The sequence below is a fragment of the Acanthochromis polyacanthus genome, chromosome 17, assembly GCF_021347895.1.
Source record: "Acanthochromis polyacanthus isolate Apoly-LR-REF ecotype Palm Island chromosome 17, KAUST_Apoly_ChrSc, whole genome shotgun sequence".
In the NCBI taxonomy this organism is placed as follows: Eukaryota; Metazoa; Chordata; class Actinopteri; family Pomacentridae; genus Acanthochromis; species Acanthochromis polyacanthus.
Genome location: NC_067129.1, coordinates 367721 through 387956, shown reverse-complemented (window position 1 = coordinate 387956; position 20236 = coordinate 367721). Strand labels below are relative to the sequence as shown.

The 20236-nt window shown below is 41.5% G+C and overlaps 3 protein-coding genes across 4 annotated transcripts in view; 2 read left to right on the top strand and 1 right to left on the bottom strand.

The window, feature by feature from the left end:
* The window catches only part of LOC127530597 (uncharacterized), a 155070-nt gene extending 143449 nt beyond the window's left edge, over window positions 1–11621 (top strand). The window contains exon 2 of the mRNA XM_051937749.1: window positions 9506–11621. The gene's annotated coding sequence lies outside the window, so the exon portion shown is untranslated. The remainder of the gene's footprint in view (window positions 1–9505) is intronic.
* On the top strand, window positions 274–13464 carry LOC110965579 (putative monooxygenase p33MONOX). 2 transcript variants are annotated; one of them, XM_022214681.2, is made up of 9 exons: window positions 274–447; window positions 3328–3435; window positions 3614–3679; window positions 4346–4521; window positions 4609–4720; window positions 6197–6324; window positions 7688–7791; window positions 7874–8043; window positions 11631–13464. In XM_022214681.2, the coding sequence occupies exons 3-9, from the start codon at window positions 3655–3657 to the stop codon at window positions 11840–11842; spliced, it is 927 nt and encodes a 308-aa protein (XP_022070373.2). In that variant the 5' UTR covers window positions 274–447; window positions 3328–3435; window positions 3614–3654; the 3' UTR covers window positions 11843–13464. The 2 variants fall into 2 exon arrangements, with proteins under 2 accessions (XP_022070373.2, XP_022070371.2); XM_022214679.2 differs by having other exon boundaries at window positions 11628–13464.
* A 90-nt stretch (window positions 13465–13554) lies between these two features.
* Window positions 13555–20236, bottom strand: part of LOC110965578 (rho GTPase-activating protein 24-like) — a 16190-nt gene continuing 9508 nt past the window's right edge. The window contains exons 9-10 of the mRNA XM_051937757.1: window positions 19262–20143; window positions 13555–15853 (exon numbers count right to left, since the gene is read on the bottom strand). Of these exons, the coding sequence (XP_051793717.1) occupies window positions 15619–15853; window positions 19262–20143 (1117 nt within the window). The 3' untranslated portion in view covers window positions 13555–15618. The remainder of the gene's footprint in view (window positions 15854–19261; window positions 20144–20236) is intronic.

Genomic DNA, 20236 nt, shown 5'->3' with positions numbered 1-20236 from the left:
CCTATGCAGTATATTTCTTTCAAATAACAGAGAATACCTGTAAAATGTTATTTATTTAGTAAAACTGTGTGATTTTATGGTCAAATGTTGAAAAAGAATGAATTACAATTTGTAAAAATACATTTTTCTAATATAGGCAGTTTCTAACTTAACAAAACAGAGAAATCTACAAAGTGATAGTTTTGAGAATTTGAATTATTAATATTTTTTTTTATTATTTCCAGAAATAGTTTTTAATGTGGGGAATACGTCATCTCTAGCTTTTAATGAAATCTCGCGATGGTTGGCGAGAACAAGCGACGGTACCGTCCACAGAGGAAGCTTCTCCTATTTATCGAACACAATAATGGCCGCTACTCAAACATTCAGCTGCTCTCGACGTGGACAAGACGGCATAGGAGGGTCACCGATGTGTGTGTCGTCGCTTTGAAGTCGCCGTTTCTACCGGTGAGAGAAAATAAATCAAACTAAACCGAAACGCCGTTATCCTCCCGTTTTTCCGGCGTCCAGTTCAGACCGGTTCTGTTAGCTTCCGCAGCAGTAGCAGCCGAACTTCATTTTAAAATGAGATCATTTAACGATCTAACGCTTATCTGCATCTTATAACCATGAAAAATTGATTTCGGGCATTTTGTGAACGTGTAGGACCCATGGTTGAATTCGGGTTGAGTTAAAACGCCCCTGGTTGGGTTTTTTTCCGTTAATCTGCCAAACTGTACGTTTTAGATCCGTCTCTTCTGTTCTTAGCTTTACCGGAAATTAATTAAGTTTGTTGGATTTTCGTTAAAATAAATGTTCTTAGCTAATTACGATGTCTTTAGCATATTTAATGAAATCATGCGATGTCGAAGATAACACACAGTAATGAATCTGTTCGTCTTATTAAATAGGACTTTAAAATGCCAAATTCCTGAATGGAGTTTTGAATAGAATTTCAGGTATATTGCTGTCTAATCCTGGTGAAATGTTTGCATGAATCTGCCGTCATTTGATGTTATTTTTAGTCTATGATGCAGCTGTGCAAAAGGATTAAATATAGGGTGCTAATTTCCATCCCTGTTTCAGTGTGAAATTGTGAAATAATCATCATTTGAGCTCAGAAACGCTTGTTTGTTAAGCTGCAGTTTGCTGTAAGGCTTGCTTGATGTTCCAACACAACAAAATGTCATCTGAAGTGACTGTCAGTGATGCAGCATCCCTGATGCTGCAGCAGGAATTATGTAACCCAGCCGTCTGACGGCAGCCTCTGGAATAATCCACAAACACTCCATCCTCTGGAATAATCCACAAACACTCCATCCTCTGGAATAATCCACAAACACTCCATCCTCTGGAATAATCCACAAACACTCCATCCTCTGGAATAATCCACAAACACTCCATCCTCTGGAATAATCCACAAACAGTGGATGTTGTAAAAGGATGTGCTTCTGTTTACTGGGTCTCTCTCTCTCGTAATTTTTACATTAATATTAATTTGATAATATTTTAAAACGCCAAAATCAGTGCATGTTTAACGCTGGTGGTCAGTTTAAAATAATATAATCCTTTAAATAGTATAGAGCAGGGGTATCAAACTGATTTTAGTTCAGGTGATTGGTCTCCAGTGATCAGTAAAATCAGAACATAATAAGCGATAAATAATCACAACTCCTCGTGTTTCTCTTTGCCTTAGTGCAAAAAGTACATTCTGACATTCTTCATCTTTTTATAAAACGTTATGAACAACCTGATATTTCCTAAGAAAAATAACTTAAATTTCAACAGTATTAAGCCTCAGTTTGTCATTTGTGTATCAGATATGTACAAAGGAACAAAACATTTAGTGGCAGCTGTCTGCAACTGAGCAATATAGTAGTTTAGAACTTGTCAAGATGTAGAAATGATTTTAGACACACCACAAAACTAAAGTGGGAGCTGTTAAGGAAAAGGTTATGTTATCTCCCTGCCTTGTAAATGGAGAAATTTATACATAAAAAAATGAAATTGTGTCAGTGCATCAAGGATAGGGTTCCAAAATATTCAATGTCTGTAATTTTTACTGTTTGAAAAGTCGTCCCATTGGACCCTCTGGCGGCCCGGTTTTGGCCTGCAGGCCTTATGTTTGACAGCCCTGGTACAGAGCACAAATGTCTGGAACATCAGGAAAACAATATTAAAAAGCAGAACTATCCATAGGCTCTGTGGATATTTCACACATTCTTCTACATGTAGAAGATGTAGATATGAATGTGAGAAGCTAAACATTTATATGATGGGCTGTCTGATAATACAAAGAGTTTAACTTCACATTCTGTAAGTATGCTGCACACTGAGGGAACTGGAACTGTAGGGTTTATATTTTTCCAGTACATTTGCCAATCAGTTTCTAGTTTTATTTTGTTAATGTACGCTGCCGTTCAAAAGTTTGAGGTCGCAGGCGGCTGTGATGTTCTGCTGCTAAAACAAACTGTGTTTTAGGCTTCTGGGTCAGTCTCTGTCCTTTCAGACTCTGTTTTCCATCACCAAGGGTGTTTTCACAGTTTACGTATTTTGGACTCAAAGCTAAGTTCTGTGGAACATTTTGACAGAATTTTAAGAGTTTCATGGTTTCTGGCCTGTATTTTCATTCTGTTATGTTGTTAAATTTCAACATGAAGATAAACAGGAAGCAGCTTGTAGCTTTGCACAGATAATTCCAGTATTTAGACCCCTATGGAGACCAGTTTCTGACCAGTGAGTTCACATCACCATAAGTGTGTCAAAATAGCAAAAACTGCAACCTTGTCTTGCTACACAGCAAATTCTACTGATCTTAGAGGCTTTAATAGTTGAAGAAATGTCGACGAAAGACTGTATTTTAGTAAAAAAAACATGATACCTCCATATGTACACCACCGTTCAGCAGTTTGGAGTCACTCAGAAATGTCCTTATTTTTGAAATAAAAGTATTTTATCCAATGAAGATAGCATTAAATGAATGATAAATCCAGTGTAGACATAGTTAATGTGGTAAATGACTGTTCTAGCTGTAAACAGCTGATTTTTAATGGAATATCTCCATAGGGGTACAGAGGAACATTTCCAGCAACCATCACTCCTGTGTTCTAATGCTACATTGTGTTAGCTAATGGTGCTGAAAGGCTCATTGATGGTTAGAAAACCCTTGAACAGTTATGTTAGCACATGGATAAAAGACGGAGTTTAATGGAAAACATGGAATTATCTGGATGAACCCCGACTTTTAAGCAGTAGTGTATATTTAGATTAAAGCCTTCTGTAGGTTCAGTAAAGTTGTACTTCTGAACTGAATAGGTGATTGACCTCTGACCTCTGTTCTGTCCTCAGCTGGCCTCGCTGCTCTCCCACAATGCATTGCCAGAAGCTTTTGTGTGTCTCAGGCAGACGGATGTAACCGCTTTCACCTCGTCCACGTCTCGGCAGCAAAGGAGGAAGGTAGAAACCAGTTAATCAGCCGTCTAACTTACACTCTGTTTGTAGATTGTTGCTGTGATGGAGTCGTGTGGATGTTCATGGAGGAATGTCCAGGATCAGAGGAAATGTTTTTCTGTGTAAAGAAGAGAACAGTTCCCTCCATCTGCAGCCTGTCATTCAGTTATTTTCTTTATTTCAGGTCCTACCGTGATCGATCTTGTTCACTGTTGTACTGCCACCATGTCTGGTTCTGGAGATCTACCAGGTGAGTTCATCCTGAAGCAGAACTTCTGATGTCCTCTCCATGTTTACAGCAGGTCACTGACTGCGTTCTTCCCACTCTGTAGCAGCAGTTTGAGGGACCTTTACTCTGTTTTTAACAGGACAGTGTTCCTGGATCTTACTGAGCCTTTAGTGAGTAAATGTGTGCAGCCATGTCTCTGTATCTTATGGAAGAATGGAGCAGATTACAGGCCGTGGCTGAGTGAACAATGAAGGCAGTTTCAGGCTTTCTTTGTGTGAGTGGGATCAACTAAAACTAAACCCAGTCAGAGATACCAGGTGTCAGGTTTCCTCAACACTTTAATAACCTTATTTTGCTGCTTCTTAACTGATAATTCTATTAATTTGTTGATGTGATAAATGTAGTTTTTGTTATTGTTAGCAATCTATATTTGCTTTTTGTCTTTTTATATGATGGTTTTTGGGATTTCTTAAAAACTTTTTTAAAGAATTATTTTGAATATTGGCAACAATTGAAACACCATAATTACTAAATGTGATAAATGATGTAATGTTATAAAAATACCCCTGAAGAATATAAATATTTTTCCACAGTATTTATTTTCCGGCCTTATTTTGCTCCTTCTCGTTCCGTACCATCTTTTTTTTTTTCCCCGTACCATCTTAACCTGCTGCTGTTTGTCTGCAGCCATCGAGGGTTCGGGGATGGGCGGGATGAAGCTTCCCATCGGAATGACCCGGAGGGCCCTCAGCTACGACGATAACCTGGAGGCCCCCATGTCCACGCCCCCTCATGACATCAGCATCAACAACCTGTGGAGGCGTCCCGTCATACCTGAAAGGAAGTTCTCCCAGCTGGCTGAGGTCGGTCTGCTCTGCTCTCCATCATGGAGCTAAATGGAGACATGAAGACTACAGATGATGATGTTTGTATGTTTTATTCTCCACCAGGAGGATGAGACCACAGTCAGCCACTCCACGGTGCAGGACAGCGCCCCCTCCAGGTCAACAACGGTAGTGAAAGCCAAGGCCTCCTCCTTCATCATGAATTCTCTCATCACCAGTAAGTTACAGCCCTGATGTTAGTTTGCTCTGTTTAGGAAACACTTATGGATCATTCCACCTTAAATCCACCTTCAACAGATTTTCTCGACCATCTCAGATTTGTTTAAAGCTTTTACTGCATAAAATATGGACATCTATAGAGATTAAATTTCAGTTTAATACGTTGAATACTTTCTGAGATAAATTTATTATAAAAACTGACCATCGACCTGCTTTCAGCGTCTTTTTTTCACACATTTAGATTTAAAACTGTTTGAACAACAGTTCAGGATCTATTAAATATATAAAACATTTATTCAGAATCTACAATAAATCAGATAATCTCTGATTAACCTTCTAATACCTGAGCTTTGGGGCTTCTTACATTTTAGATTTCTTCTGGTTATTTGGGATAAAAAGTAACCAATAAATAAAATAACAGCATAAAATCTAACATGTGGTTATTATGTTTATTCTAGTTTTATATTTAGCTTATATGTATGTTATGTTTATATTGTTGTTACTGTCATTGTTGTTATTATTATTATTATTATTATTATTATTAGCATTTTTGTGAACAATACGCTCTTTTTGAAAAAAATAAAAAATCCACAAAAAGTAATGAATCTGTGATGTAAAGCTGCTCCTTTTAGCTCACATTCACAAAAACTGATCGTACAGAAGTGAACTGGTTATAATTTCATGTCACAATAATACAAAACACAGAATAGTCAATAATATGAAATACTTGGTTCCAACAGAAAGGTGTTTTAGTTTAAATGTCTTTAATGACTGAGCAGACAGAACACGTTAATCTGTAAAAACACAAACATACAGGTAGATGTGTACTGCTGGGAGAGCAGAGTTAGCCAGAAAACTACAGATTTAAAATCAAGGATGCAAAGAAATAACTGAAAAATTCAGGCTCATGTGAGATGTTGTTCAAACAGCCTGAATGTGGAGAAAAGCCTGAAAAAAGTGGTTTGATGTTCAGTTTTTACCGAGATTATATCAGAAAGCATTATGACATATCAACGTAGAATTTAACAAATACCATTATATCTATTCATAATTTATGATAAAGTTTCAATCTAATCAGGGTTAGTAGAGCAGAAATCCCTGAAGATCTGAGAATAAATACAAATACTGCTAAATTATGTTTACTTTCTAAAATATACCAAAACTGAGAATTTAATAATGTCAAGAGGCAAAAAATAGTCCAATAATAAAGAAAAGAGCAGTGCTAAATTCAGAAAAAGGACTAAAATATGACTATTAAGTTGTGTAGTCATATTTCTAAGTGACTTGTTGATGCTGCTGTAGGACTTCTCTCCACGTCTGTGGTCGTAAAACAGGAACAAACATCCACAGAAGTCCTTCTATCTTGTTTATTTTATGTGACAAAGCAGTTTATTTGATAGTTTTACATTTTAACACTCTTCCATTCAACATGAAAACTGTAAAATGACCGTTTTGTCTCTGCCGTGTTTCTCAGAGCAGACCCAGGACAGTATGTACACGTTTGAGCAGAGGGCAGGTCTGACCGACACCAGCTACACACCTCACAAAGGCCTGACCGCCGAGGAGACCAGACACCACCACCGCATACCTGAGTCCCTGCAGGTGAGACACAAACACCACCAGGACGCAGATTACCATCCAATAATAAGAGTCTGTGTTGGTTTATTGTGTCTTAAAACAGGATAAGTTCAGTTCAAAGCTCCATGTGTTGTTGTAGAACCCTGACAGTGACTCTATAACCATCATGACTTTAATCTGCACTCAAACAGCCTGGATGGAGCAAATAAACAGCTGCTCCTGGTTCTAAGACATCAGTAGGTCACAGTTCAGGATAAACTGCTCTGGCTTTAGACTGTGAACACCTGAGAACCTTCCTGTTGTGACGAGATGTGTTTCTGGCAGCACAAAGGAGGCTTTAGAATAGGGAGTTATACAAATAAATATACACCACTGTTCAACAGTCTGGGTCACTTAAAAATGTCCTTATTGTTGAAATAAAATCTTTTTTTGTAGACATAGTTAATGTGGTAAATGACTGTTCTAGCTGTAAATGTTTAATGGAATATCTCCATAGGGCTACAGAGGAACATTTCTAGCAACCATCACTCCTGTGTTCTAATGCTACATTGTGTTAGCTAATGGTGCTGAAAGGCTCATTGATGGTTAGAAAACCCTTGTTCAGTTATGTTAGCACATGGATAAAAGACGGAGTTTTTGCCTGGGTGAGCCCAAGCTTTTGAACAGTAGTGATCATTTTATCCAGTTTTCTTCATTAGGGTTTTATTTACTCATGCATAATTGGTGTTTTTATTTGTCAAATGGTCAAAAGCAACAAGAAAATGCATCAGTCTCTGTCAGATAAGCTAACATCAGCTCATTAGCTTTACTGTATGTGTCCTGTCCATGTGTGGGGATAAGAATAATTAGAAGGTTCAGTGAATTAAATTATAATAACTGACGAGGCAAAAGACAAGGAACCTGCTTTGTCAGTTAGCTGTTGTACCTGGTTCAGCCACCAGGTGGAGCCTCTTACTGCCTCATGACGTGGAGTTACAGGTGTGTCTGCTGACCTCTCCATAAGGTCACACAAAGTGAGCGCATCTGTGGCGGTTGTGTTGTTAAAGATGTCTGCTGGTTGTCTGATTTTAGCTAGCTACCTGAGGCTAATGCTAAGCTAGGAAATGCCAACAGGCTGAATCTGAGCGTTTGTTAGCATAAACTGCTGTAGCTGCTAGCTACCTGTGGCTAACAGTGTAAATGCTCAGAATGCTAAAGACTAAAGACAGTCTATCTGGTGTGTTTTTGACAGAATAAAAGTTTATGTTTGAAAATCTGAGTGAAACTTTAATTCCATGTTAATAAAAACACTGAAAGCTGTTGGTTGATAAATATAGACTCCATTTTTCCAGATCCCATGATAATAAAAGCTGCTACATGTTGGACTGAAATCTTTGTTCCTGTCCAGAAGCTGCAGATCCAAAGCATGGAGGCCAGAGAAGAGCGGCAGAGCTCCTCAGCCCAGTCCACTCCATCCAGCACCCCTCACAGCTCCCCAAAGCTCCAGCACCGGTACCAACACACCGAATGTTCAGCATTACTGCTCAGAGTCCTGCTGGTGTTCGTCCATCTCACGCTCAGTGTGTTCTTCTAGGAGCTGGTTCAGCAGCACCAGTTCAGAGATCAGCTCCTCCAGCAGCAGCGTGGACATGGTAGCAGGAGAACCGGCCGGGGTCGGAGGAGTCGTAGAACGCTGGGGAGTGTTTGGACCTCGGCCTTTCCAGAAGTCCACCTCAGATCTGGGATCAGATTCAACAGCTGCAGGTAGAGGCACTAAATCCTGACAGACAGGTTCAGATAGGGGTTTGTTTGGTCAGGGGTCACAGAGGGGTCACAGAGGGGTCACAGAGGGGTCAGGGGTCACAGAGGGGTCACAGAGGGGTCAGGGGTCACAGAGGGGTCACAGAGGGGTCACAGAGGCGTCACAGAGGGGTCAGGGGTCACAGAGGGGTCAGGGGTCACAGAGGGGTCAGGGGTCACAGAGGGGTCAGGGGTCACAGAGGCGTCACAGAGGCGTCACAGAGGGGTCAGGGGTCACAGAGGGGTCAGGGGTCACAGAGGGGTCAGGGGTCACAGAGGGGTCAGGGGTCACAGAGGGGTCACAGAGGCGTCACAGAGGGGTCAGGGGTCACAGAGGGGTCAGGGGTCACAGAGGCGTCACAGAGGGGTCACAGAGGGGTCAGGGGTCACAGAGGGGTCAGGGGTCACCGAGGGGTCACAGAGGGGTCGGGTCATAGATATATACAAACGCTAGATGTCTCGAGACGGAGTCTGCGGCGTCGTCACTTTGCGGCCATCTTAGGACAGGGGACTGCTCTTTCATTTAATGCTATCTTCATTGGATAAAATACTTTTATTTCAAAAATAAGGACATTTCTGAGTGACTCCAAACTGCTGAACGGTGGTGTACATATGGAGGTATCATGTTTTTTTTACTAAAATACAGTCTCTGGTTGACATTTCTTCAACTATTAAAGCCTCTAAGATCAGTAGAAGGTTGCAGTATTTTTTCTATTTTGTCTGATACTTATGGTGATGTGAACTCACTGGTCAGAAACTGGTCTCCATAAGAGTCTAAATACTGGAATTATCTGTGCAAAGCTACAAGCTGCTTCCATGTTGACATTTACCAACATTAGAGGATCAAAATACAAAAAAATGTCAGGTCTGAAAACTCTTAAAATTTTACCAAAATGTCCCACAGAACTTGGTTTTGGGTCTTAAATATGTAAAGTCTGGAAACCATGTGAGGTGGAACAACAAACTGACCCAGAAGCCTGAAAACACTGTTTTAGCAACAGCCGCCTGGACAGCAACATAATTTACAGCCTTCAGGGACATTTATCATCTTAAAAAAGAAAACATAATAATAGTAATAAATAATTTAATCTTACAGCTCTTTTCAGCCATGTTGTTTGGTCTGGAGACAGTGTCCCTGAGGAAAAGACAGGAGGCAGAGCTGGAGGTAGCAGAACTGAAGATGCTGAGGTTCTCTTTGGGAGTGACCAGGATGGATAGGATCAGGAATGAGGACATCAGAGGGACAGCACATGTTAGAGGCTTTGGAGATAAAGTCAGAGAGGCCAGACTGAGATGGTTCAGACATGTCCAGAGGAGAGAGAGTGAATATATTGGTAGAAGGATGCTGAGTTCCCCACTGCCAGGCAGGAGGCCTAGAGGAAGACCAAAGAGGAGGTTTATGGATGTGATTAAAGAGGACATGAAGGTAGTTGGTGTGAGAGAAGAAGATGCAGCAGACAGGGTTAGATGGAGGCAATTGATTCACTGTGGCGACCCCTGAAGGGAAAAGATGAAAGGAAAAGAAGATTCTTACAGCTCTTTTCAGAATCAGCACTTTATTACAGTTTTCAACCAGAGATCAATAAAAATGTGTTGAGTTAAAACTAAATCAGAGCATCAATAAAATCCCTCTGAGAATCAATAGAAGGGAAATTAAAGAACGGTTGAGTTTAACCAGATTAATTCACCTTTGATAACGTTTTATCTAACGTCTGTGTGACCTCATCGATCTGTTTTTTGTTTAAACTGAAGGTTGTCTGGTTGTGTAACTACACTTAGTTACACACAGGTTTGTCACCAACGGTTACACAATTTATCATCCTCACAACAGCAGACATTCATACTAAACAAAAACCTCAGGTCTCATTTTGCACTCTTTATGTTAAACTGTCAGAACTACTAAATATTCCAGGTCCTGAAGCATTTAAAATATTGGAGTGATAAATTAAAGGGTGAAGCCAGATCCCTGTTTCTGCTAGAAATGAGAATAAAGTTTTTTTTCCACTGGAAACTCGATCACTGGTTTGATTTGATGGAGAGATTCAGGAGTAGATTTTTGTAAAACATTTTAATCAAAAAAGACGTTGATTTTGTCCCGTATCTTTTCCTGGAGCTCCTCCGATGTGTTTCCTTCAAACTGGTCACATTAAAGCTGCTCAACATCTGGTTACTGATACGCTGGAGTTTACAGATGTTCCCTAAACGCCTCACATGAAACCTGCAGTTCTCTTAAATATGACCCAAACTTTATGAGCTACACCTCGTTGGTACCAGGTTGGACCTTCATCTACCTTCAGAGCCGCCTTAATTCTTCATGTCAGAGATTCAACAAGCTGCTGGAAACATTCATCAGAGATTCTGGTCCATGTTGATGTCATCAGCTGCTCATCCATGTTACTAATCTCATCCCAGAGCTGCTCTCCTGGAGATCTGGTGGCTGTGGAGGTTCTTGGAGTCCAGTGAACTCATGGTCATGTTCCAGAAACCAGTTAGAGAAGATCTGAGCTTTGAGACATGAAGTAGCTTCAGAAGATGTTCCTCTGTGGTCCTAAAGGGATGGAGATGTTCAGCAGCAACACTCAGATAGACTGTGGGGTTTAAATGATGCTCAGTAGGTTGTAAGGAGGCCACAGTGTGCTGAGAAAACCTCCTCCAGATCATTCCACCAGCAGCAGCCTGTTGGCAGAAGGCAGGATGGATCCATGTGTTCATTTTAATTCTGATCTTCTGGATGTCGCAGCAGAAATCAGGTCCACGCAGCGTTCTTGTTTTTCTTCTGTTGTCCAGTTTTGGTGAGTTGTAGTTTCATCAGTGACTCCTGGTGTCTTCTGCTACTGTAGGTTGAACATGTTCAGAGATGGTCTCCTTCATAATCTGGCTGGTTTTTTGGACTTACTGTCGTCTGGATGTTCTCCTCTGATCTCTGGCGTCAGCGAGGTGTTTTCACTCACTGGATATTTCCTCTTTTTCAGACTATTTTCTGTAAACCCTGGAGATGTTTGTGTGTTAAAATCCCAGTAGACCAGCAGTTTCTGAACCAGTCAGACCAGTTAAAGAGTCTCCAATTCTGCTCTGTTCTGATGAACTCCAGCAGGTCGTCTTCATCGTGTCTAAATGCTCTGAGCTGCTGCCGTGTGATTGGATGATTAGATGTTTAACGAGCAGTGAACATAATGAAGTGTCTGCTGAGTCATTTTAACTATTTGGGTTGTTTTCTGGGAGCATTTTAAAGCGTCTGCTCTGCATTCCGTCATGTTCATTTAATCACAGGAAGCTAAATCATGATCACAGTTTATTAAATTCTTTACCCCAAATCTGTGCTAGCATTGAGTCTGGACCTTTGTCTCTGCTCATTTTGTTTTATTTCTTTCAACATGGTCACATTAAAATGAATGATTTCACAGATCAGGCAGGAGAATCAGTGAAGAAGAAAACCAGAGACTTTCCTCCTCTGTGACTAACGGAGTAGATATAAACCAGCCTGATGATTTATAAACCATCACCTGAAACCTCACCTTTAAAACCCTCTTTAATTTCTCCTCTCCCAGCAGGCTTTGCTCTGCAGGCGTACCGCGGCGCCCAGAAGCCGTCTCCGATGGAGGTGATGAAGACTCAGGCCACCCGGCTGGCCGACAACCCCTCCGCCCAGAAGGTGTCGCCGCCCAAGATGGAGATCCCGACGGTGGACGGCCGGCGGCAGGGAGCCCGACCACACAAGCTCAAACACCGAGACATGAACATCCTGACGCCCTCCGGCTTCTAGGAGGCTCTGAAAGTCTCTGAGAGTCTCCTCACCCAGCGAACCCTGAAGGTCCCATGAAACAAACACAAACACTCACCTGCCTCCTGCACAAAAACTCTGCTGCATTTCCACCGTTTCCTGTATCGTTTCTACCAAGTCTCCAGGTTTCTGTGGAGAATCCGTTGAAAACGTCCCACACAGTTCACAGAGCAACTTCTTCTGTCTGTCTGCAGCAGTTCCAGCTGTTCTTGGTCTTAGTTTTTCCTGTAAATTTATTGTTTTCTACTCAGCTGCTTGTTGTCAGTGTGTTTCCAGAAATCTAATTATTTTATTGGCCTCAGTCACACAAACAGCAGTGATAAACTGGAGTTATTATTCGTGCAAACAGTGAAGACAGAAGTTGGATTTCAGACTCTTCCATTCAAATGCATTTGGCTGAAATTTCCCTGTTTTTGTTTTTGTTTTATCTGAAAACTTCCACATCGTTTCATGGGACCTTTAGCGCTCCAGATAACCACTGGACTCTCCACCATCTCTGCCACTGAAACAAATCAAAATATTAAAAAAAAAGAAATTTAGAAGAGAAAAAAAAACTGCTGACATTCGTCTCATCCATCATCACTTTATCTGGAGCTCAGACAAGAATCAGCCCAGGAACAGACGAGAACTTTGTCCAGCTGGAGGTGAAGATGGTTCCAGTTTAAGACGTTTCTCTTTAAATGCACTTTATCCTCATTTATCCAAGCCAACACGTCCTAGATGTAGAGTCTCCACACCTTGTTTGTCTCTCAAGGTCTTTTATTTTGATGTTCTCTAAGCAGGATGTGCAGAAGAACCACTTCCTGGAGTGTAGTTTGGCACCAACCAACAGAACAAAACTATTCCAGATATATTGTAAAGAAAGATTTTGTCTCAGGAAAATCCTCAGACTCGTGCTCACCCATTAGTTTTAAAATAGCAGCAGCTAATTTTATTCCTTTCTAGGATCAGAAGAAGAAAAAACCTCCTGATGTGAGCGGATGAAGGTGAAACTGTACTGAAACTGCAACGATATGGAAAAGAAATGTGAAGGATTTCTGCTTCTGGTGCATCAGAAAGAAGAGAACAAGTCGCCACAGAAGCGTAAAGAGAAAACGTGTCCTTAACCGTCAGAGGAAGCGACTGATGCTGACTTTTATTCCAGAAGGTTCAGCGAGTTCTCAGTTCCAGCTGGTAGATGAAGATGATAAATGCAAAGTTCTGCCAGAAGATTCATGCAAAGCTTCATAGAAAATACTGTTAATAAAGCTGATGGTTATTTCTCACTTTTTCTTTGTTTTTTTAATGAAGTGGGATCAGTCTATTTCCCGGTAATGGATCCGATGCATCACAAACAGCAGCTCCAGTCGTTTGTTTTGCTGTCGGTCCATCGTCGTTTCATCAGAACAAGAAGAACTCGTTCAGTCTGTCGGCAGCTGTAGACGCTTTCTGTTAACTTAAATGTGTTTGTCTGAAGTTTGTGATCATAAAGTGTTGAAAAGTTTGTTCCTTTAATTCTGTCCCGTCTTAAAGTCCTCTGTGTGTACGCCAGACTGAACTACATTATCTGATGTTTTTCTAGTTGATGTTTCTGAGAATAAATGTTGTCATCAGTAAAAACACCAGCCCATGTTTCTTTCTTTTGGTTTAAAAAGGTGTTTATTAAATCCTGACAGAACAGAACGGTTCATGTTTAACTTCAGCCTCTAGAGAGACGAGCAGGTTTCATCTGATGCACATTCATTCACAGGCAGGACAGAATTCAATCCGCTTCGGTTTCAGCTCGAAGGAGGTGAAAATTGAAACGTTTTCTTGAAAGTGTCTTCATGCATCCTCATGTCTGACGTAGCTTCACTCATTGAAGCAGTAAAAACCAAACAAAGTTTGCTCCAGTGACACAGAATGTAGATTTGTTTTAGGTACTCAGGTTTACTAGAAACCACGGGAACCATCTTTTTGCCTTTACTGCTGCCCTTTTATTTGTTCATGTCATCACTTTCATGTGTTTTAGAAGCAAACAACTCAACAGGCCTTTTCTTGGTAGTTCCTTACTTTTGTCAAACTCGGTGTATTTTCGGTGTATTTTCGATTTCAAAACGTGCCAAATATTTCAACAGATCCGGTGACAGTTTAAAAAATCCCTGGATAAGTTTTAAAATCCAGCCAAACAATACAGTCAGGAAGGAATGAGGACTAGTGTGTAAATGGATAAATATTAAGGATTATCAATAAAAATGAGCAGATCGGACTCTAACTGAACATATTAAAGTTTAAAACTAAACCTACAGCTGCGTCTCAGGAAAGTAAAACCGTTTTTGGTTTATTTTATCTCAAATCATCAGCAAATATTTTCTAAGATTCTTATTTTTCAAATTTCCTATTGAGAAACTTTCAGCACATTTTTTCACACATTCAAATTTAAGTATGTTTGAACATTAAACTCTGAGGAACTATTAAAGATAAAAACTTAAATCTTCACGGTCATTTCTCAACATCAGGTCATTGATTCAGAATCTAGAATATTAGACAAATGCATCAAATAATCTCTGATTATGGGGGATTAAAATATGAAAAAACGAAGCTGGCATGAAAAGTTCCGTCTTTGAGCTCACGTTAACAAAAAAAGGATAATGCAGAAGTCAAATAGTGACATTTACTGAAAAACAAAACACACTTTATAACTATTAGTCACCCAAAAACAGGAAAATAAAATTATTTTCTTTTAACTTTCAGAACTGATTGGTGAGAAAAGTTGAACCATTTAAACTAAAATGTTGGTAGACGTCTGATCCAAGCAGATTCAAAATGGCTCCCAGAAAATTATCTTACTAAAACACTTTTTTACATTCAGGCAGTCAGTTGAACACAAATTTGTTGTCAGAAAAACCCTGATTGGTTGTGATGGGTTCCACCAGGTGTTTGTTCTTGGTGTTACACAACTTTTCCAGTCTCTTGTTGAACCAATTCCAAAATTTTTAAACACTTTGCTGGCATCAAACTCAAAACGAACATTTATTTTATCAAAAACAGTGAATTTATTAAACTTTCAAAGACGTAATATGTTGAGTGTGTACTGTGTTCAGGTAAATCTAGGGCTGTAAAATAGAGGAAAGATAGCAAGAAGGTCAGAAATCCTCATTGACTTCACTCCTGAGGTGTGAAAGAAAGGAAACTTGGACATTCAGATGATTAAACGTAAATGTTTTTCCCTGGTTTGCAGTATATAACTGCTGTGAATGTGGCTGTAGTTGGTAGAAAATGAACCACCAGCGTTTTCTGGAAGGTCGATGAAGATGTAGAAGCACCAGATGTGGACATTAGAACTGTGAAATGTTTGATTTTATCGTAGAATAAAACAGGACGCCTTTGCTGTTGAAGTTTTGTGGAGGAAAATCTATGAAAGCCCAAAAAAATGAAGTTGAAAAAAATAGTGTTGGAGAAGCCGGAATGCAGGAAATAATCCAAAATGAAGGGGAAAAAAACCAGAAAGAGTCAGGTTAAAGGACACAAGCTCCTCTATGATATTTCAGTCCAAACATTTCATCAGCTGAAGATTGGAGAAGTTCTACTAAAGCAGTCTCTGGTATAAAACCTGCCTGAGCTTCACAGATGGATGGAGTTTGGAATATTCAAAGTTTGAGGAAAGTTTATGGCTTCACTTTTATGGCTGAAAGCAGGAAGACAAGGGGAATTTCCATGAGAGGTTCCAGTGAACCGATCCAGCTGAAGGGTGAGGGAAGTTCTCTGAGTCTCGTGGAACCAACAGATCTTCTCCGTCCTCAGATGCTCCCCATTCTGTCTTTGCCTCCTCCTCCTCTTCTGAAGTCTCCGTACATCTGGAAGAACATCTCCATCTCCTTCTGCAGCGTGGAGTTTCGGCGGTCAGCGTCAGCTTTAGCTCGCTCCATGTTGCGGATCTTGAGCTCAGCGACGCTCCGGCTGCGTTTCTGCTGCTCCAGACGGACTCGGAGGACGGCGACCTGCCGCTCGAGAACGTCGTTGCAACGTTCCAGCCTGCATGGAGAACACGAGAACGCTGTCAGTTTAAAACTCTGGATCAGAAGTTTACATTTTGATTCATGAGGAGTCACTCGAGCACACCAGCTCTCCTACGACTCTGCTCTGACACCGTGAAGCTGCTCTTCAGTCCGAAGAGTTCAAACCAGAAACGTTTTTTGTTTGTTTTGTTTTTGTTAAAAGAAAAGAAGAAGAAACTGGAAATCTGGCAGAAGTTTTCCAGGGAAACTTTAAACATAACGGTGGAATACTGTAATATTCAAAAAATGTAAACAAAACTGTGAAATTAACTGAAAATAAATGAATAAATAAAGACAATGACATTCTTTTAGCTCATTTACATATAATACTTTCATGGTCACATGGTCCATAAGAAGGAATGACTCCTGCCTCTGATGTTGGCGTGCTTTGGGTCAATAATTAAAGCAAAATCCAAATTTTTACTTTTTTCTGTGATTTTATTGGATTTTATCTGTAATTTAACAAGGCTGGGAAAATATGCTGAATAATAGTTAAAAATAGAAACTTTCTGAAGAAATTTTAATGCCGATGCAGCTTCTGAGATACATAATGGATAATTTATGTAGGTGCATTTTATTTTGAAAAGCCTGCATATTTTGCACATACTGATCAGTTCTGTTAGGAGAATTATGTTTCTATTACTAACATAACTACTTATAGTAGTTATGTTAGAAGAAATATACTTAAGATAATTAGAATAGAATACTTGCTTTTAGATGATCATTAATTTATCATTGAGTGACTGTGAAACGTATGTGCCTTTTGAACCATGACTCTGTATGTGTTTTAAACCATGATTCTACGTGTGCTTTGTACTCTACGGCAGAGACATGCAGACACAGCACATACCGAGAGGCGACCAGAACTAGGCCTTCTAGATAACAAGGCAAGCAGACACAAACACCACATGTCTGCCTCTGAAGGTCTTTCTGTTCATATCTTACTGTTCGTGAAGAAGGGTTTTCCATTGTCATCTCATGCTGAGTCATGGTACCACCCTCTGTGTTACATTCCTGTCTGAAACAAATAAAAAGACGCAGAGGAGACACAGGCTCTTTGGAGTTGGGTGTCTGATGCTACGGTGTGTACAGCCTGTCTCTCTCCCCTTGCAGCAAGTAAAATACAAAAGCTCGAGTACCGTCTCTCCTTCCTTGTGCTGTCTCTGTGTTTTACAGGTTTTAAACCCAACAAGTTCCTTTTTAATATCTCTGAGCTTTTACTGTGAAAGTGTAGCACACACCACAGATTTCTGGTGACTCTTTGTAAACAGCATGCTTTTACTGATCTATGAAATATAGTTTGTTTTTATTTTAATATGAAATCCAGGAGCTGCTCACTGAGCTCAGTTAATGGATATAGACTCTTATTTTGAAAGTGAACTCATTCATACAAATGGTTTTTCCATTAATACCTGTGTGACACAGAGACAGACGGTTTGGTAGCTCCTTTGACATCAGGGAGGTTTTATTTTGACAGTCTAGCACCCGGGGAAGCCATGACGAAGTGTGTTTATTTTGAAAAGCCTGCATATTTCCCTTGTAGGTCTTTTATCACATTTCAAAACCTTTATTTTGATAGTGTAGTGTTTTACAATGCATCCTGTTGACTTTTATTTATTTTAGCTAACTTGGAGCTCTTACTTTAAAAGGCCCGGTTAAATGAACTTCCTTCCTGTGGCCTTGTTGAAGTCTTTTAAAGAAGAACATCATGCAGCTGTTGATCCTCAGACACATTAGAACCTGTTAGAACCTGTGAGAACCAGACCAGATCACAAGGCCGGTATACATGGCAGCATAATCAGCTGCTGAGAGGTTTAGCTGCAGGAATGAAGAGAGGAGAAAGCAGGAGAACTCTGGAGGTTCTAGTAAAAAGAGGTTAGTGGTGAAACTAGTTGGAAAGGAAGAGAAGGATGAAGGCTTTCAGTCAGGAAGGAGACAGGAGTCACTTGGTAGGAGCTGGTGATGGGAAATGCAGGTAGATTTAGGAGGAAAGTTTGTTGTTCCCCAAGAAATAGTGTGAACTATGTGAGTCCAGACATTGTTCTGTGGTCTGTGAAGGAGAAGATTGTACTTCACGGAGTTAACAGTGAGTGAAGGAAGAAAGCTGGATGTGCCACCTGAAAGACAGAAGCTGAGCAGAGGGGATGGAGAACCAGAGATGGTCCAGCTGAGATGTAGGAGATTTGTTCAGGGTCAGAGTCTGAGGAAGACGGTGAGGGACATGGCAGATGAAGCTGCAGGTCTAGTCAGTGGAGATGGATTATGAGAAATAATAATAGTTGAGAGTGAAATAGAGGTAGTGAGGAAGTAGTCCTCTCCTTCACTCTGCTTTCCCGCCTTCTTTTCCCTCCTCCAATGACAGAGATCTCGGAAGAGGATCAGGTGGGGGCGTGGCCTGTTAGAGCCTCTCTGGGAACATCTCAGGTGAGTCAGTGGTGTCAGGTAGTGGCTGTGTCTTTGTTTTTTTCTTGTTAGGTAGCATTAGCAATTAGCAGTTAGTCTTTACGTCCTCGATGAAATCTGCTTGTATAGTCTCTGTCTGTGGTAAGCTTGGCTGAAGGAGTGAAGTATTTTAGCAGTTAGCATTAGCATGTAGCACTAGCAAGTCTGGTGAGCTGGCTTGTATAGTTTCCTTGTGTATTGAAGGACAGCTGGAAAGGGCCTGCAAACAGGCAATTGAGGCATTGGCCAATCAGAGGCCACTACACTCTGCTGCTCTGCAGAGTAGAATCTGCAAAACACCTTGTGGTAAGTTTGCTGTGGACATGGTAGTAGTGCAGCTAGCATTAGCATTTAGAGGTGTTTGGAGAGGTTTTAAGTATAGTTTCTTTGTCACTTTTTAGCAGTTAGCACTAGGTATTCAGCATCTAGCACTAGCTAACTGCCAGCATCTGGTCCCTACCTGGAGCATCTCCTAAACGGGCCTGGGTCAGCTGAACATGACGGTGCTGGTTGGATTGTGTAGGAGCAGCGGGAACTGGTACTAGAGGGGTGAATCTGGGATACCAGAGTTCATCCTAGCCTCTTGGAGGTGTTGTGGGACTAAATAGGAGAAACACTGCTGAAGGGAGGTTTCCACCTGATGACCCCCAGAGATGTTAGAATCACTGCTCTCTGGTGGGTCCTTCGTGGAGTGACATCTTTCTTGTTTGGAGCACAAGTGTCTTGTGTTTAAATGAATTGTTAGAACCAGTTAGAACGCGTTAGAACCTGTACCAGCTGTGTTGCCGTTAAGTTGCTGTTAGATTTGTCGTGTCGATGGAGCACTCAGTAATGTTATACATTTCTGATGGAGGCTGCTATGTCTTAGCTTAGCTTGCCTTAGTTTAGCCTAGCTTAACTTAGCTTAGCCTACCTTAGCTTAGCGTATCTGGTGGTGTCTCACCTCTGGATCCTGGCCTGGTACTCGGCCCTCTGCTGGGCCATCTGCTGCCTCAGCTTGGCCAGGAGGGAGTGAGCGTCGCAGGGCTGGTGGTGGTCCTTGGGGTCCTGGAGGTCTGGAGGACCTGAGGGGAGGAACACCTCAGAACTTCCTGTACTGAGAGGACTGTCACTGAGAACAGAACCGGAGGCCAGGGAGTTGGGATGGTGGACATCATCATCATCTTCATCGACTTTGATGCTGTTTTCTTCTTCTGCTACTCTACTTGTGGGTAAACTCTTGGACCGTTGTGGTACCAGACCAGGACTAACCACCTCCACGTCATCACTGCTCTCATCCAGAGGTAAAACCTCACAGGAGGACCATGAAGAAGAAGAGTCCTTCCTCTGTCTCACCTCCTCCACTTCCTCTTCACCCACATGTCCTCCTGGAGATGTAGCTTCCAGATGTCCACCGGCGTCATCCTGCTGTGGAGACGCTCGGTCCAGGTTATCGTAGACAGAGGGGGTGCTGTCCTCCTGAGCCTCGCTGCTGCCCCTGCTGGCTCTTTCTGGAACTGCAGCCTGTTCCTCCTCAGGTCTCCAGAAAGCTCCTTCCTCTTCTGGACCGGACCAGGCCTTAGCCCAGCCCGTCAGCTTCACTCTGGGCTTGGAGCCGTCGGACAGCGGGTCCTGGAGCTGGAGGCTGGACGTGGAGGCTGCCACTGGGGACGTTCCTCGGCCGGTCTGGTGCTGGTGGTACTCTACGCTGGTTCTGCCAGAGCGGTTCTGGACAAGTTGACTGGAGGAGGGTGGCGGGTAGAAGCAGTTCTCTGGGTGGGAGGAGGTGTAGCGATGGCCGAGGAGTCGCTTCTGAACGAAATCTGACCTGGCAGCAGCAGAGGAACTGAAAACAGAAGAAGGGAGAACTTTAAGGTTCCATGTGGCGAAGATCCACGGTTGTTGGGTTCCATGGTTCTAGTAGACTACAGGAGGTATA

Excerpts from the sequence above, each read along its gene's own strand:
- LOC110965579 (XM_022214679.2), top strand. The coding sequence starts at position 3,655 with ATGTCTGGTTCTGGAGATCTACCAG. Across the intron at positions 4,522-4,608 it reads AGTTCTCCCAGCTGGCTGAG|GAGGATGAGACCACAGTCAG; the intron begins GTCGGTCTGCTC and ends ATTCTCCACCAG. Across the intron at positions 4,721-6,196 it reads CATGAATTCTCTCATCACCA|AGCAGACCCAGGACAGTATG; the intron begins GTAAGTTACAGC and ends CGTGTTTCTCAG.